The sequence below is a fragment of the Cololabis saira genome, chromosome 17, assembly GCF_033807715.1.
Source record: "Cololabis saira isolate AMF1-May2022 chromosome 17, fColSai1.1, whole genome shotgun sequence".
Lineage (NCBI taxonomy): Eukaryota > Metazoa > Chordata > Actinopteri > Beloniformes > Belonidae > Cololabis > Cololabis saira.
Genome location: NC_084603.1, coordinates 34440271 through 34459288, shown reverse-complemented (window position 1 = coordinate 34459288; position 19018 = coordinate 34440271). Strand labels below are relative to the sequence as shown.

Sequence of the window (19018 nt, the reverse complement as noted above, 5' to 3'; positions counted from 1 at the left end):
GCAGGGCTGACCTCTGCTTGGAGTCCACAGGACCATCTTGCAGATGAAATACAGGCTTATTTGAAGAGGTGGCTTAAAGAAACTTTCCTAGTATGCCTGCTCTTTGAAAACCTTGAATTTAGCGCTTGATCAGTCATGCACTTCCTAAAATGACATCCGGACAGCCTGAAAACTGAATTTATTACGGTTTAAGTAAATAGTGAACCTTTAGAAAGTCACGAAAGTGAAATATGGGACTTGAATCAAATTGACTATTTTTGTGTGGAAGCATCCTTACAAGGAGAATGAAACTGAAAACTTCCCTGATTTATTCTTAAATGAATAAAAATGGGTCTCTATAAAGTCCTCCTGACCCGAACGTAACAAAATCAATGAAAGGATATTAAAAGTATGTATTTTGAGGGCTAAAACATGTTCACACGGACATCTCTGCCTTTTTGCAGTGCACTGCGTCTACCGACTTGTCAACAGAACGCTGGACACGTTGTGGCCTCAAAGCTCACCATCTTGTTACGCTTTGTTAATTAGTGGATGGCGATCTGTTTTTCCACCCCGTTCCGTCGTGCAAATCTGATTTAAAAAGGGTCCAAATTAAAAGCATCGCAAGGAAAATTGAGTTTATAGTTGGTGAAATCTTGACATAATTTCCGGTGAGAGCACATTGACAGCTGGGATTGCACTCATTCACACACCGAGTGCACAGTGTACGGTCATGAACTCTGTCATACGTTTTCCTCGTCTGGTTAGAAGTGGTTTTACTACACAGCGTGGCTTTAAAACCAGAATAAACCAAGTATTTGTCAAGGAACAAAAGCAAGAATACGTGATGATAACAGAAGTGGTGCTGAGGAAAATCATCTTAACAATTCTGTCTGGACGCAGCCGGTCTCAGCTTCAGAGTCATGTGACGTCGTCGTAACCATGAGACTGAGCTCGTGGGTTTTTAACCGTCCGGGCTCTCTGTGGTGGAACACTTTAACAGTAGAGTGAACATCTGATGTGTGGTCCAGGGGGACTCCTCTGTTCACCAGATATGACCTGCTTCAGGTTTCTGCAGCCACCAGCGAGTTCCTGCCAGTAATCAGTCACTAACCTCATTAAGGTGTCGGAGAACATGTGTTCCTACATCTGTGTGTGAGATTGATGCGGCGCCGGTACTACTGTACATACAGGCTTTGTTTACCTCACCCATTACGTAACTTCGCTCTACTGTAACTTGTGATGTGATAGCCGTACATTCATGACCAACTACACGTTTGACCGATTGGCTCATTCCATAAACCCTAAATGGTTGAGTGTTTTTTGAGTTTTTTTTTTTTTTTTTTTGCAAAAACCGATAAATTATTCATGGTCAAAATAGCTGTTAACTGCATCTCAACAAACTGGGTCAGAATGTTGTTTGTGCAGAAATGTTCTTGTTCATCAAAGGTTGTGCATCTGACATGAAACTGCAGCAAAGCCCGAGTTCAGCTTGGCTGCAGAGTTACTGCGCCGGAGGTTTATGCCCCGATCTGTCAACAAGTAGTTCTCGTACTTCTGTGTCAGGCGGGCCGGGTTGACATGCTCTTTCAACCGCTGATCGGGACTGAAACAACCCATTTTCTACAGGTCTTTTTTTCTGTCCAAACTCGTCCCGTCCTGTTTGTAAACCTAACTGTTTATATTTACAACTAGTGCCAACCAACAACAGACATAACCATGACACAAGACAAGGAGTAAACAACAGATTCACATGACCTCTGCCGAAAACTAACACACTTAGAAGAACAGCTCAGTACAGAGCTGTTGCAGAGTGTAACAGGCTTCCACCCGAGCTCTTATTACTTGAAAGCAGAAGTACTTTTAAAAACAAACTGAAAAAGATGACTTTAGAAAGGTGCACGGTGGCCGACAAGGGCCAAACGCACTGCAACGGCCTTCCTCAGTTAAGGAAAACGGCTTCAAGTACAGAAACGATTCAAATTCACAAACTCAAAACGAGGTACAAAAAGAGGAACGTGGTTCAAATGAAAAAACATGCTGCAAAAAACAAAGACAAATGCAGACTGTAACGTTAAATTATGATAAAGAAAAAAATATTTGCAGCGCGTTTGATGATGCTCCATTTGTCTTTGTTTTTTGCAGCACGTTTTTTTCATTTGCACCACATTCCTCTTTTTGTACCTCATTTTGAGTTTGTGAATTTGAATCGTTTCTGTACTTGAAGCCGTTTTCCTTAACTGAGACGCATTCGGCCGTTGCAGTGCGTTTGGACCTTGTCGGCCACCGTAGGTGTGTGTATAATATCTGACAGGTTTAACAATCTTTTCCAATTGTAATTAGTAGTCGACACTGTGGTAAATTATTTTAATATTGTAGTTTTGTCCGTGTTACTACCATGTATAATTCTATACTTTATTGTTATTCTGTATGTTTTTGTTATGTATATAATTGTGTCCTGTGTGAGGACCCTAGGAATAATAGCCATCACTCCCACAACGGAGTAATGGCTAATGGGGATCCTAGTAAATAAACAAATAAATCAACAAAGATTTCTAAAGCTTCACCTGAGCGGGAAGCACTGTATATGTGCAGAACCGTCGAGCGCATGCTACTGTACACAAAAGGCTGCCTGGAGGTGTCTGTGAAGCTGTTTAGCTGCAGAATGTGCAAACATACAAGGGCAAGGAAGAGTAAGGCCTGCTTGTTTTCTTATGTCTCTCATAGCCGGCACCATCTCTGGGGAAGAGATGCCCATCATCGTGAGGACCAACATCAAGGAGCACAGAGACAGTTTCTCATGCGAAAAGTACAACTTCCGGCTTCACCACAACATCACGTTCTACGTGTACGTGTCCAACTTCACATGGCCCATCAAGATACAGGTAGGTGCTCTGTTTGAAATTCAAAGCCTTCCGCTGATCAGAGACCAGGGCTTTCTGATCATGATGCTTCCGCTTGTTGGAGTAGTCGTCAGCTTCACCTCCCGATGGAGGGCAGTGTAGATCAGAGTCACAGTAGAGTGCTGCACTGGGATTGTGTCCCGCGGGTCCCAACGCAAATCTGGTGGGAGCGGGCGGTTTGAACTTTGCTGCGGGTGGCTAAAAAAAATTCTGCAGGATCGGGATGTAGCCTAGTGACAAGATGGAAATCAATGACGTGGAAAAGAACCTCAAACAAGGTCTTTACAAAACAAAGACAAAGCAAGTCAAGTCAGATATTTGGAGGAACTACGTTTAGTGTCTGTGGAGCATCTTGGAAGAGAGACGCAGGGATTGGAACCAGCAGTCTGTCAGAAACATTCTCTTCCTCCACCGCAATGTAATGGCCAAGTGATTAATTTGTCCAATTAATTTGTTTCATTCATTAACTTTGTTTATTTCATGTTATTTGTTAGTCTTATTTGAGCCACTCACAGCTTACTCTCTTTGCTATAACCTCAATCACATAATTAATGCGTGTACGAAAGGTGAAATAGCTTGTGCGATGATGACAATGATGGATTCGCATTTAACTTTCATAGGTGACCCATGAACTGTCATTCATCCATCTAGCTCCCCAATTATCATGTAACATTAAATCAGATAGATTTGTCTAGGACATTTCTCTTGCGGGACGGGAGAAGACACAAAATCAATGCATCTCTATTATTGTGCGGGAATGAATTCTCAGAGTTTTGCGGGTGCGGGCGGGAGTGGATATAAACACTGCGGGAGTAATGTTCAGAAATTCGGCGGGAGCGGGATGGAGAAAACAGCAGGGCTCTAAGTCCCGGTCCCAGTTTGGATCCGGAACTGGTGCTTTTAGCAGTTTTGGTGACAGCGATCCCGATGAACGCCGACATCGTTGAGGTTCCTGCTTCACTAAAGCTCCAGCTCACTACTGAGCTTGAGTGTCAGCCGAATTTCGGTATAATATTTTCCCTCCAACTGGACTTTGGCTTCGGTGGAGGAAATATTCTGACATTTAAAAGGTTGCTGATGATCAAACCAGTCGTCGTCCACCATGAGGTTGCTGGTTCGATGCCCGGCTCCTCTCATGTGCTCCTGTATCTCTGGATAAAGTCTCCTCAATACATTTCCAAATGCTGTGAATTAACAGTAAAAGTGTGAATCTGTCAAGGCTGCGGACACCTTCAAACTCGGAGCAGCCTGCTCCAAGTTCAGACTAATGTTCAGTTAGCAGACACCATGAATGTGCTCATTTACCGTGATTATTGTCCTCACTCCCACAATCACCTCATTGATCCCCCTGCTTTAAAAGGCCTCCGCTCTGGAAGTGCTCTGCCTCTGATTGTGGACATGAGGATGATGATTATGATAATCATGAGCAAATGATAAGTTTGCACTTTGGTCAGCTCGGCATGCAGGGATCTGTAATAAATCTGTAATAAATCTGAATTGCACAAGGTTTGTCGTAGCAGGTTAGCAAAGGTCATCTCTGACCCAACTTTGTTTCTAAGTGCTTTTCAGACCAATTCATCGTTGGAGTACTCGCTCTTCAGGGATGTTTTGGATAGAATATGCACGGTAATAGCTTTATTTCTGCACTCCTTCTTTCTCAATTGAAAGATAACTGACAGCTGTTGTCATGACAATGATGGAAAAAAACAAACAAAACCAAACTGATGGGGCCTTTTAATCCTGAAGCTGGATGGGACATGATGTTTTCCTCCTGGAAGAGACGTATGCTGTTTGTGCTCCCACGTTGGTGGGTTGAGGTGACATTAACAAAAACAGTGTGCTTTGCGTCATGCTCATCATATCTCCGCGCACAACATCCAGACCTGACAGCACACCGAGCATAAACTATTCTGAGAAGTGTTTGGCAAATCCGCCATCACATTTAATGATCTGCGAGTCTCCCAGTGTCTCTCCATCAATTATGCAGCGCTGGATTAAATCTCCAGGCGGCAGCCACCCACACTAAATATTCACGCTCAAGCCTTATGATCCATTAAATGGAAGTAGACTTTTAGCGGTGATATTTTAGGATGTCTGTCGCACGCGGCCTACGCTGTGTGCTGATGGATGGAGTCAAGGAGTGGGAGAAGGGAGGGCGGGGAAAAAGGGCGGGAGTGAAGACGAGCCGGCTGGTTATGTTGCAGTCAAAATGTCCAGAACGAGGAGACGTGTCGAGCGGGACAGACTGAGGGGGTGGAGGAGGCTGGAGGATTGTTGGGAGGGTTGTTGGGAGGATTGTTGGGAGGATTGTTGGGAGGGTTGTTGGGAGGATTGTTGGGAGGGTTGTTGGGAGGATTGTTGGGAGGGTTGTTGGGAGGGTTGTTGGGAGGGTTGTTGGGAGGGTTGTTGGGAGGGTGACACGAGGACCAGACCCCTGGATGTTCAGCGGTGCATTCAAAAAATAAGATTCCTCATCAGTAAAGTTGCTTTCGTCAACGGAAATTATGACTAATTATCGTCGTCAACTAACCTTTATCACCTTAGGAAAACGAGACGAGACGCAACGAAAATTAATTATATAATGCAATATCGTAGACGAATAAAAACAAGACAAAAATGTAGATTACAAAATAAAAACTTTGCTAAAATGTGTCTTCATTTTCGTTGACCAAAACGAGACGAGACAAAATGTTCTACCAAACATCCTTAATGTCCATGTTTTCAGTAGTGTCTCTGGTTTAGTTCTGGGTGACGTTAGTCCTCAATCCCAGTCGCTGCAGCGGGGAATCAGATCCAGAAGATGCAGCTGCAGAGTTAGAGGCTGATGCCGTTAACGCAGAGCTCTAGGTTCACGTCCATTAAAAACAAAGTTACATAGAGACGATCTTTGGATATACTTTCTTACATAGACGTGGAAAAGAAAACCGAATGTGTCGTCGGAAAAGAAAAATATGTTGTAAACTCAAATTAGTGTCTTCTGTATCTGGAATGAATGTATTCTTGAGTCTATAAGGTAACAATAATATAATAATAAGATAACCTTGTTTGAATTGTAAAATGGGTTTGGCTAAATACAATATTTGACTAAAACTAGACTAAAATGGTCCTGGAAAATTATGACTAAAATAAGACTAAAATGCTCAGACATTTCGTCGACTGAAACTTGACACTAAAGGAGAATGAACGTGACTAAAACTAATACAAATTAAAATGCTTGACCCAAAGACTAGACTAAAACTAAAATTGAAACAGGCTGACAAAAACAACACTACTCATCCGTTTGATTTTTAAATCACAAATTAATCTCATGTCTTGTGATTGTTTTATGGAAGCTAACATGTATAAGAATTGGATTTCAGGGGAAACCTAATTGGGAGCTTTATTCCAATCATCTTATCTACTGTGTATAAATGTTGATGTTTATTGCGAGTGTCCTGCGCCTCGTCTCAGGTCATTTGTCCATCGATCGCTGCTCTCATATGCATTTCCCATTAATGCTGCATTATCAGAGCTCCATATATCTGCAGGTTGAAAAGTGATATGATAATTACCACACTGAAGCCAATCCGGCCCCCCCGCCGGACCGGCCTGCGGGTAACCCGAGAGCCACTCGCCGGCCGGTCCCGTGACCTTGGTGGCTTCCGATGCCAGAACAGGAGCGAGCATGACAAACAGTCCGGAGAACTGATAATGACCCGGCCTGATCCATTTGATCCAGCAGACCTGCACAACGGTCGGCGGGGCAGAGCTACAAATCTCTGCAGCTACTGGCCGAATTGTCAGGAAATGTGGAATTCATTACTCGCAGGGGAGGTTTTTTTCTCTGCCTCCATGTGATTGTTGTTTCCTTTATGACCTTGGGTCTGGTGCTGACACCGGTCCGTGACTAATAGATAAAGACTGGCTGGCAGTCTGTGAAATGTGTTGTGAATATTTTGTTCCCAGAGGAGGAATCTACGACATTTCTTGCAAGTTACTGAAATATAGCCCAGATGTCGTGAAAATATTCCAGATGACCAACGATCTAAACCAGAGGTCTTGGTTCCTGGTGCTGGAGAGCAGCCGGCCTGCAACAACACGCCTGACTCTGGTTAATGGTCCTTATCCAGGTCTGCACAGGTCATAGTGTATCTAGCTGAAACCTGCAGGACAGGGGACAGGGGGACCAGGGATGGAGACCGCTGATCTGAAGCAGCACAGACTCACCAGTACCATCGGTTGCTCCACACTGCAAGGTGTTTTTAAAAGTACCGTACTGTGTGGACCATTAGGCGCACCGCAGTATAAGTAGGGTCGCCAACTGTCCCTTGAAAAACTGAATCATCCCGTATTTATAAACTAAAGTATGTGTCCCGTATTGAGCTGAAAAGGTATGGACTTTGTCCCGTATTACTGTGAGAGTCAAAAAATAGTCATAAGTTGAGTTCATAAGTTATTTTTTTGTGTAGCCTACTGTCATGGCCTTTGAGGCACAAATATGTTTAATAAGTTTTCTACAGACTTTTTGTTTGCACTTTTGTTATAGCGCTAAAAATGTGCACCATTACAGAATGGATGTTCTGCTTTCTTTCTATTGTTTTGTATTCATTTATACAATTTTGAGTTAAGGAGGACATGTTTCTGTTTAAGACAGATACTTAATTTATACAGTTCATTTTGTTATTTTGTATTAAAGTGAATTGCTCGATAATAATTTGTTTTCCATGTGTTCATGGCATTCAAAAATATGCATCTAATTCAATTCAGGTTCGAATCAAATAGTTAAAAAATCGTTTCACTCACAAAAAAAGGGGTTAAAAAAATTCACCACACCAGGAAGGGTGATGGCAATCGGGTTGGCCAACCCTGCCGATGAGGTGTCCTTAGTTATAAGGCGCATGATAAAACATATATACATTAAAAAAAAAAAACAGTCTGGTAAGTTGACATTCATTCACAATAACTCGAATATTGTTCAGTTGGAACTTATACAGAAAAATACTTTGACATTTTAAATCATTCGTCTTCCACGGATCCAGAAATAAAAAGTGGAGGAGGTCAGCATCGTACTACGTTCTGTTCTTTGATTGGTTCATCGTTGAAGTTGGTTTGAGGTTGGATCAACATTTGTTTGAGAGATTTGAAAATTGGGTTTACTTTAAAAACCTAAGGTTGGCTGGAGGTCTAATTAAAGTAAGGTAACACTGACTAGATGTTGGATGATGGTTAGTTGCCAGCACTACATAATTAGTTATCTCAAGTTGTCTGACAGTGCAACTTGTATCCAACCGAGGACTGACTCTGTGTCAGCTGAATGGTCCGATAATCAAAGTCGCACTAAAACATTTCTACAGATGTTTGAGCGCAGTGTTCCACATAAAACGGGTTTGAGGTCAGGTCCCGGATTATAGGGCGCACTGACGGTTCTTATAGTGCGGAAAATACGGGAAAGGATCAAGGCTCCAAGAATGTTTCAGTATTTTCCTTTGCAAATTGTAACAAATCTAATTAAACCCCCCCAAAAAACGCCTGTCCCCAGGGGGCATTTAGAAACTTTTACTGAGGCTGTTTGAGCAGGTGTCCTTGGATGTAGGCCAATCCTCCTGAACCGGGACCAGCTTCTGAAGCAGGCTCGTTGCTGCACGTCTTTCCACGTCTCACGTCTACCTTCTCGCTAGTATGAAGGCCACTGCCCCCCCAAGCATTGTAATTTAAATGGATGGACTGCCGTGTCAGAGATTCAAGTTGGAGCCCCATCTGACTTGTTATTGTCTGAAGACTTGGCTGTTTGTCATGGCTGGTCGAGGTTTGGGAAGCTAAACCTGCACATTTACAGTAAGATGGTGTGTGTGTGTGTGTGTGTGTGTGTGTGTGTGTGTGTGTGTGTGTGTGTGTGTGTGTGTGTGTGTGTGTGTGTGTGTGTGTGTGTGTGATCATCCCTAAAACAAGAGACACAGAGGAAACATTTGGAAGTGCTGTGCTGCAATCACAGTCCAAAAGAATTATTTCATGAGCAAAAAGCTGCAATTACACAGCAAAATCACTGCTGTCATATTAACTCTGAGTGTTAAATTCAACACTAGGAAAGTGTGTATATATGTTTTAACACTTTTTTAGAATAGCTAATTATCCAACCCTGAGTCAAAGTTACTCCAATACTATCTGGGCGTATATAAGACCAAACGGTTCAGGATTCAGCCCAGGCAGCCAACCACACAAGTCCAGTCAAATTAGAGATTTTCGACCAAATATTTCTCTTGAACCCGGGTCAAACCGCCGGAGATTCAGTACAACAGCTTCATTTTCAGCCATTTGTTTACCGCTTTGTTCATAGCAGCTGATTCTAAGGCCGGAGTCGACCTCGGCACGCCCAGGCGCCCTGTTTTCAAGACCCAAATGCTGTATGATGGGAAGTGGGGCAGATCTGGCTCCTTGTGTAGGTTGAACCCGTTGTTTGTGACATATTTTTCAGAATAAGAGAATAATATGTAGATTTTGAGTTTGAAGTCATGTTGAATTCACTGCAAAAACTCAAAATCTTAACAAGAATATTTGTCTTATTTCTAGTTAAAATGTGTCATTTTTAGTCAAACAAATCTCATTACACTTAAAACAAGTGTCCTTACCAGAAAAATAACTTATTTGACAATTTTCACCTGTTTCAAGTAGATTTTCACTTAAAATAAGTAGAAAAAATCTGCCAGTGGAACAAGATTTTTTGGCTTGTAATGAGAAGATAAATCTCGTTCCACTGGCAGATTTTTCTACTTATTTTAAATGAAAATTTACTTGAAACAGGTGAAAATTGTCCAATAACAAGTTATTTTTCTGGTAATGACTCTTGTTTTAAGTGTAATGAGATTTTTTGACTAAAAATGAGACATTTTAACTAGAAATAAGACAAATATTCTTGGTAAGATTTTGAGTTTGCTGTATCTGCTTTCCCTTATTTGATTTCATTATTTTTGTTTGACATGGAGGCACATGGTATGCTGGATACCTCATTGGAATAATTCATTGTGATGGTTCCAACATTTAACTGAACTGTAAAGCTGTTTACACATTTGTCTGTACTAAACTTTCCCATGGACTCGTTTAGGGTCATTTCTGTAACACCAGTTCACAAGTCATCTCAAAGGACTTCACGTAAGGTTTCAAATAGTGGTGCAGGAAAGGTGGTGTGTGGAAATAAGACCAGGGGATTTGTTTTAGTGTGTGAGAGTGTGTGTGTGTCTGTGGCAGCTTGTCTTGTCGAAAAACAAACAGAGGCTTGCATGACCCGGAGGTCAGATCATCAGGAAGCCAAAAATGTTTTTCATCCGCAGTAATAAAGGTTTCGGTCAGGTCTGGTAGAAACTGTGAATCATGTGGTCATTTTTATTTTCCATTCATCTGACCAGGGAGGAAAAATAGTCCTGACCACGTCCAGCAGCCGCTAAGGGCCACGAGGAACACAGGAGCACGTGAAATGTTTGCATTTACACCAAAGACAGCAGTGAAGTCGGCAAAAACATTGACGTCTAAGATTATAATTAAGCCAGCAGATGGTCGAAAATTCTCCAAGAATCTTGATTGAAGAACTAGCAATGATTACTCTTTACATGAGCAGATGTAGAAGTATATTTAAATTAAAAGAATCACATCCTTCAGATTCAGGATTAGTTTGGGTCCGGTTCCAGATGTGGGCGGCTAAATATTTAAATGCCTGTTTTCCCATCTCGGTTCGGACCTGAGATGCAGTCGAACAAATGGAGAGTTGGGATTGAAGACGGTCATGGAAAACCTTGAGGTGTAACGGGATTCCAGCACGGCGGCTCCAAGGCCTGGAAGAGTCAGTAAATGGGAGGTTGTTGTTGTGGAGGAAAACAGTAGAATTTAGAGGAAGTTAAATTATTCTCATCAAAGAAAATGTGCTTCTGTTTCTGTCGGGTCACGATGCAGGTGTGTGGAAACTAACTAGCACTTTGGGTTCTTCATTTGATTGGACTGTTTTGGAAATTTTTGAAACAGTGGGATCTTTTTTGGCATTTTGGTGGAATTTTAATTGTTTGACTATTTCATAGTTGTTCATTTTAGGGGCATGCTGACAATTGCTTTGCAGCACTCAGCAGAGTATTTTTTTGTCTTTTGTGAATTTTTTGCTCACACAAGTCCACAAATGACTAAAATAAACAAACGCCTGCGTTGAATAGTGAACAGTTGCTATTCAGTCATTTCATTTCCTCCCAGAACTTGAGGGGATCAGGCTTTTGTTTGGAGACTTTTTAGTTAGTAAATTGGCATTTTTCTAAGTGTGTGTTTGGGTGTGAGTGTGTGTGTGAGAGAGATAGAACCCTGAACAGTTTTGTTAAAGTAGTTATTACTGCTAATCATTGTTTAGTAGCTTAAATATTTACATTAGTTACGACCAGAGGTGGGTAGTAACGAGTTACATTTACTCTGTTACATTTACTTGAGTAAGTTTTGGGAAATTCTGTACTTTTAGGAGTAGTTTTGAATCACTATACTTTTTACTTTTACTTGAGTAGATTTGTGAAGAAGAAACTGTTCCTCTTACTCCGCTACATTAGGCTACGTTGAGCTGTTACTTTTCTTTTATCCCTTTTATCCGCGTACGCGTCAATCTCATGACATCACTGGGTGATTCTTTGGGGAAAAATGTTTGTTTTTGCATGTTTTGTCACATTTACACAGACTCAAACACACAGAGTTTCTATGAGTTCATGTTTGTTCTAGTTCTGCCTGGTTAAAAAAGAAAAGTACAAAGGCTTGAAATTTTGTGCTTAATTTATTTTTTTATTCTGTTATTATCTTATTTATTTTATTTAAGTACTTGAATTTACTTCAAGATTATTTTAATTTAAGCTATTTTTTATTTTATTTTATTGATTTAATTTGCCTGAAGATGATTATTTTGTACTTTTGTCTGTTTGAATGGTTGTGTTAAAAAAATAAATCAGACGTTACTCAACAGTTACTCAGTACTTGAGTAGTTTTTTCACCAAGTACTTTTTTACTTTTACTCAAGTAATTATTTGGATGACTACTTTTTACTTCTACTTGAGTCATATTATTCTGAAGTAACAGTACTTTTACTTGAGTACAATTTTAGGCTACTCTACCCAGCTCTGGTTACGACTAACCTCGGTGTTTCTTTCTTTGTAGTTTCACCTCTCTTCTATATATGATTTAAGTTTTTCTTCAACTGGATTGGTATTGGCTCCTCTCTGCTTTGAGACGTCTAGTTCAGTCAACATGATCATACAAACCCGGACCTGTGCCAAATGTTTGCGCTTGGCTTCTCTACAAACTAAATCAGTCTACATTTCTCTCACGCACGTATGAAATGAGTGTTTCCTTGACGTCTGCTGGGAGTTGTGGAGCTCTTGGAGGCAGGAGAAGGTGTTTTAGTTGGTCCAGGCTTTGACGGGTTCAGACCTCACACCTCCTTCCTCGCTCCAACCGTCATGGCACATCTGCATCAGGTTGGATTAACCCCTCCTGAATCGGTGTTTTTGTTTCTGAGGAGAGAGAAACACCTGAAGGCTTTCTGAAAATCACTTATTTGAGCTCCTGTAAATACAACGTTTTAATGTTAATTGATAATTAAAATGTTGTCCTCTGGCACTGATGCAATTTAAATCCTGGAAGGTAAGAGAAATGAGAAATATCATCAGTCTACTGCTCAGCATGAATGAGCACTTAACAGAAATTATAGAGGTGAAAGTTTTAGCTATTAAATATGTTCAGTGCTGAATGTGGTGAATTATAACAAATTAGATTGTTATTGGACCATTTCTTCCCCCCTTTGGACACGTATTTAAAACTTGTTGGCCCGCTTTGACGAGCCCTCTGAAATGATTTTTTTGTTTTTACTTTTTTAGTTCAACAAATAAACTGAATTTTTTAAATTTAGATATTTCTGAAATCCAAATTAACTTTTTTTGACTTAAACAAAATGTTTCTCAAGCTAATAAAAGGTGAGTGTGTTTGTCTGTCCCTGAATTTTTGATGACTCTACCAGCGGTCTGGATTAAACCCCAACACAGACATCTGTTTTAGTCGGATGCATTTTGAATATTGTAAAATTGGGTAGCAAATGATTTCATGTCAGTTGGTTGACTCATACAGATGTATAAATAAGACAAAACTGCCATTTTCTCTAAACGCGAGCTTCTATTAGCCTATGATTTTATAATCCTTCACATGCTGACACTTGATCAGAAACCTGTTCTGTATGCAGCACGATTTTCTTCTGCATCTTTTCGTTAACTCACCCGGAAATCAAAGTCAAGTCAAATCCAGAGGAAAAAAACTAATCCTTGTTTCAAAGAGTTAAATGATTAGGATGTCTGGCCTTTTTAGTGTCATTTCTGACATGGCGTTTTCTTTTTTTCTAATGACTACTGCTTAAATCAGAGGGAACTAATTGGTGATCTGCTGTAGCTGTGATCATTGGTCTCTTCTGGCATCCTTCTTTGAGCCACTGCTCCACATCTTCCATGTACAGCAGAAACTACACACCGCCGCTAAAGAAAGAAGCTCTGTAATTGTCTATAAATAAATCAGATTGTTCTAAAACAAAGTGGTCAGTGATGCATTTCCAGTTAGTCCTGTGATATATCACTTTTCGATCCCCCTGTCTTCAAGGTTCTTCATGCATTCATGTAAATGTTTTTCTGGTTTCTGAGTAAAATCGAATTATTTTGGATTCCTAAAACAGTAAAAATCACAATGTTTCCACTCATATTGTTCAAGCAAACATACTTGGGAAATGTTGTTAATTCAGGCCAAACTAATTTAATTAATTCATTTCCGATTTGACAACAAGCAAGAGCTGCTTCCTTCGTAGAAATGCATTAAAATTAGGAGCAGGAAAAATGACGACTCATTCTTGCTCATGTAAATAATGCTTTGTGTTTTCTTTTAGCAGACAAACAGTTTGTAATTCATTTCAATCGGTGTTAATCCTCTCCTGCATCTCTTCATGCGTCGCAGCCTGCAGGCCAGTTCATTAAAAGCTTCTGTCAGAGGTGGGCAGCCTCTCTCGCTGCAGAGGAACTTGTTATTGTGGTGATTTGATTTCCCCCTGCTTGCTGAGTCACGTATTTATCCTCTGTTCTAGCCATCATTGAATAGGATGCCTCCCCTAATCAGATATCTGACACAAACAGCACCTCTGATCAGGCCGGGCTGCAAAGTGTCCTTTTATTAGATTAAAAAAAGAAGTTAACTCTCACACAGCAGCGGCCGGTCTATTTGATGCATGGCACCGAGGCAGTATCGTGTGTCATAGTGTGGAAGAGGAGGAGAACGACTGAGCGATGCTCATTTCACCAGGCAGGAAGTCATCAGCAAAGTCCAAACAGATTAGCCTGGAGATGATTGTGTTTGCCGGGCGTGGGTCAGACTAAAACGTATTACCGACAACATCAGTTATAGATACACTTCCAAAATAAATAGATGAACTTGAATTCATTCAACTTGGGTGAACTTGAACCATAATATTCCTGACGAGATGTTTCTGGGTAGAAAGTCAAACGTCTTCAAGGCCGAAAGGAAAAAATGCCAAGTTTCCTTGTTTCAAGCCTTAGAGAGAAACCATGAACTGTACAAATGAGTGTAGACCAGGAAACATTTCTTTCTTTATTCTGTTTAATCATCAAGACAGATGTTAAACATGCTTGCTTTAGATCAGGTTCTATGTAGAAGTGTCCTTAGTAGTGAACTACAACCTCTCAGCATTCCTGGTGTCTTCCACGTGACACGTTCAAGTTTAATTGTTGGTATTAAAGCAACACTATGTAACTTTTCCACCTTAATATAATATTTCCAGAGTCATTGTGATGGTACATCAACTTACAACAGGTTTAATGAAACCTCTGTCATGGTCTGAGGGGGTCTGTAAAATATAAGGAATTCAGTTATTCACAGGTTATAAAGTATTTTTTTATTTTGTCAATAAGTATGTTGGACTACTAATTTATGACGAAGTCCCTCTAAAAAACGTGACAGGAAAAAGGTGCAGAGCGCATGAGTTTGTAGGACGCATTATCTCGCTGAAACAACTTAATAAAACCAAGTTGAACTTAGTGTTTTTCAACATCGTCATATTATATTGTTTAGCCAAAATTAGATACATTACCTCTTCACTATCCATCCTGCAAACGACCGCTGAAAACAGAAAAGTAGTTTTGAAAGTCCGTCCCGTCTTCTCTCATCAAAACAAATGCACGCGACGGGGACAGTATCTTTCCGGCAGTACGCGCTGGTGCTCATGGGAAATGTAGTGTTCTTTCTGGTAAAGCACTACCGCTTTTGTGCAAAGGAGCCGCCAAACTCAACAAAAGCTGAAAGTTACATTGTGCTGCTTTAAATGGGAGACTTGACTTGGCATGGTGAGCACTTGTAAACTTGGTATAGAGATCCACAACAATGGACGTGTCTGGCTTTCTTCATTTGGAGAAAAAACTTTTTCTTTTTTTTTTTAAACAAGGTTTCTGGTTTCTGGAGTTTTTTCCTCTTTGTCAGGGTGTGGATGAGTTGAACCCAGCTGCGGTAGATCCAACAAATGGGATTTATTTTAAACTTAAAGCGCTAGTGAAGCAGGAATTACAAAAAAAAAAGAGTCTTAACTTGACCAAGGGTGCAAGGGAAAGTCAATATATACACAGAGGGCTTGATGAGACGGAGGTGCAGAAGATTCTTCAAACTATCAACTTGTGCCCCCAAAAAACACTGATTATCATGCTGGGATGTATTTATATCCAGTTAATCTATAATTTCCTGAAATTCAATGATGAAACTTTAAACACACGGCCATACCGAGCCACTTTGAAGGCCGCAAACACAGTTCTGAAAAAACCTTGAGATCAAATGGACTGAAATTCAAGTCGTCTCACATTTAGAGGTTTTTCTGAATTTATTCAGATGTGATCAGCACTATATTCAGTAAGTATTCAGTTTCCTTGTTGCCGTCAGAGGTGACGCGGCCGTCCGTTACTGTGGAAGTTAAAGAAACCCACGTCGAGGCCACACACACACGTTAGCAGATGAAGAGGCGCCCGTTTGCACACACATCCATGACATTAACATATTTATGAGGACCTGGTGACCAACGTGAGGCAGTTGCATCCACCTACAAGTTATGCAAATACGTCCAGCTGCTCCACATGCGTTCACTTGAGAGCTCACAGATGTATCTCCGTTAACAGGTGCTCTGGAAACATGGACCTGCAGCGGATGGCTCAGCTGATTCATCTCCGTTTGATTTATTCCTTATACTCCACCGTAGGGTCAGCTTCCACGGAGCAACCGTTCCGCTGCGTTTTATCTAAACCGCCTGAAATAAAACATCCTGTGAAACTTGTGTCTTTAAATGCAAAACGAAGATAACATCTGGATGATTCTGGATGATGAACATATTTAATCATTTCAGTTATGTCTGCACGAAGCTGTATATTTGAGTTTGCAATTTGATGTAAAATCATCTTGTAGCTGTGCAGCAGAAGACAGACTGCCGGACGACATATAGAGGGCAGAATATGGAATAATATGGAAATATGGAGTTTTTTTTCTTTTATTTGTCTTCAAAACCCCTTCTGAATGAGCTGCTCAGATTTACGTGGTTGCTCCGGTGACGCTGGAGTAGATGACCTTTCCACATCTTCATCTTCACCCAAGTTCACATGGTCCTGCATGAACTGCACCTCAGGAGTGGGTGTAATCCAAACTATCTGATGAGAGGGGGGATTTCCCAGCAGGCCCTGTGTTTAACATGAGTCTACATCATTTGTTCATAGTCTGTAATCTGTTCCTGATGTTGTTACACAAGTGTTGATGTGAGGAGAGTAAAATCATCAGTTCCTCCTGCTTTTCTTACGTTCTCTTTCCTTTGATCAATGTCGAGCTGCAACCTCGTCTGTCCTGTTTCTTTTTTGTGGCTCCTGTTCTCTTGGCCTGCTTTTATTTTTATTGTCCTCACACTCCTTTCTTGTTTCCTCTTTTCTTCTCACTTCTCTTATTGATTAGCCAAGCACTTTCTTTTATCCCGGGCTTTAACAAGCAGCTCTCGGTTCAAGGCTAGGGAGCTAAAAGGCAGCCCAGTGCTGTCGCAGCTCTAAGCTTGTCCCCGGGGGGCTACCGTAGGCCTTCCATAATGACTGCACTGTAGAACCGGGGTCCTTGGAGCCCTCCTTTACATCATTGCCATCCCTCTCATCTTCTCCCACTCTGTCCTCTTTATTCCCACATTCCCCCTGCGGTAAATGCAGTTCAGGCTCCGAGGGAAGGGAGGAAAGAAATCCCCAGGAAGAGTCGGTTAACCCCTGGTCTCCAAACAATTACTCTATTGTTCTTGTGTTTGTGCTGTGGTGTGTGGGTTATTACGGTGTTTTTATACGGGGGAGTGTACACTTCCTCTGGCTGGCACCTGTACAAGAACCAACTTTGTTTCACCAGAAAGTCATCTCCTCCTACCTCGATGCTGCGTCCACGGTTTATTAAATTAGCATTTCTGTCTTAAACTGCATAATCATTTACCGTTGTACAAATGAATGTGCTGAAGGAGTCTTTACCATCGTTCTAGTGAACTCACACATGTCTCAACCCCTCTGGATCACTGATCCAAGGTCCTTCCCAACCAAAACAATAGATAAATACATCTCACAAACTCTTTAAATTGCAGAGTGTCTGAAAATCATCAACACTTTAAAGCAGTGATTAGCTCATGCATTTTCCCTTTTCTAAGACCTTTAACTTGTCACTACGGCACTACTGGGGAGGGGATCGTATATGGACGTGAGCGTTTATATATAAAGACATCGAAATACTGTGATAGCTGTCTTGTTACCGTATTTTCGCGACCATAAGGCGCAACTTTTTTTTTTTTTTTTCTTTTTTAAATGTGCCGGGCGCCTTAAGAAACGGTGCGCCGTGTCTATTACCTGAATTACGGTAATGTCAGGTCGGCCACCATGAGAAGGTAAAAAGAGAAGGGGGCGGGTGAAGCTGAATGAGACCATCCACTGAGCTGTTTAATGCGAAACAGATGATGAAGACTTTTAAGGATTTGCTTGATGTGTAAAGTGAAATAAAATAGAATCAAACTAAGTTTTGCTCCGCTCTATTTAAATAAGCACACTTGTGTGTGAGTGTTCTGCAGCGCGCGTGTGTTTTGCATGTCGGGAACCGATCGCACCTGCCGTGGGTTTGCGGGTCCGATCGCCGCTTTCCCCGGGGCAGATCCGGCTGAAATGCCGGTGCTCTTTCCCCGGGAGCCCCTGCTACCAGTCCATGTGGGCTGCTCCGGTCCCGGCCGGTCGGAACCGTCCACATTCCCCGGTTAAAGCAGCGGCTGCAGCAGCGTGGTGATGCGCGCTGCTGCAGCCGACTTCCTGGTTCCCCAAGCGGGTCCGATGACCTGGTTCCCGGCCGCTTTAAGAGCAGAGATTTCTGGGGTCTGTCTCAGGTCAGATCAGCTTCACTGTCCGAGATTTGCAGCCAAATCTGTCGGTTACAAACCCGGTACCGGATCCCGACATGCGCGTGTGTGTATTCGCGGCGCGACACACAGATTCTCATGTATGTGGTGCTGGACTGGCGCAGCTGATGGACAGAAACTTATGGTGATTTTTAAAAGAAAAACTTTGCATAAGACGTTTCCAGCCGGAGTCATAAGGGTGAATGAAAAGAGGGGGCTGGATGAAGGGATGATGATGATCAAGAAGCTGAGACAGGTCTGGAAATTCGGACTGGCGCAGCTGAATTAACGGAGCTCCTGTCGGATACAAACCCCGGTACCGGCTCCCCGACAGCGCGTGTGTGTGAGCGGGTCCAGCGCGAGGGTCCCGGGACGCGGGACCCGGGACCGCCGCGGGACCAGCGCGGGGGGGGGCGGACCGGGACCCGGTCCAGCGCGAGGGAGCAAACGGGGAGCGGGACCCGGGACCGCCGCGGTCGGGATTTTTAAAAGAAAAGCGTTCCCTAAAGAGACTTTTCCAGCCAGAGTGAAATGAAAAGGGCTGGATGGATGAGGAGATGATCAGTGGCTGAGACAGGTTTGTGCAGCAACCCGGTGGTTTTTTTAAATTCTTTAATGCAGAAACAGAATATGAACCTTTGAAGGGTTTGATTGATGTGAAAAGTGAAATAAAATA

General features: G+C 41.9%; 1 protein-coding gene across 5 annotated transcripts in view; it reads left to right on the top strand.

Annotated features, from left to right (window-relative positions):
• atrnl1a (attractin-like 1a) overlaps window positions 1-19018 on the top strand; it is a 340130-nt gene that overhangs the window by 165108 nt on the left and 156004 nt on the right. For all 5 annotated transcript variants that reach the window (XM_061745230.1, XM_061745229.1, XM_061745228.1 and 2 more), the window contains one exon: window positions 2707-2864. In XM_061745230.1, coding sequence (XP_061601214.1) covers window positions 2707-2864 — 158 coding nt within the window. The remainder of the gene's footprint in view (window positions 1-2706; window positions 2865-19018) is intronic.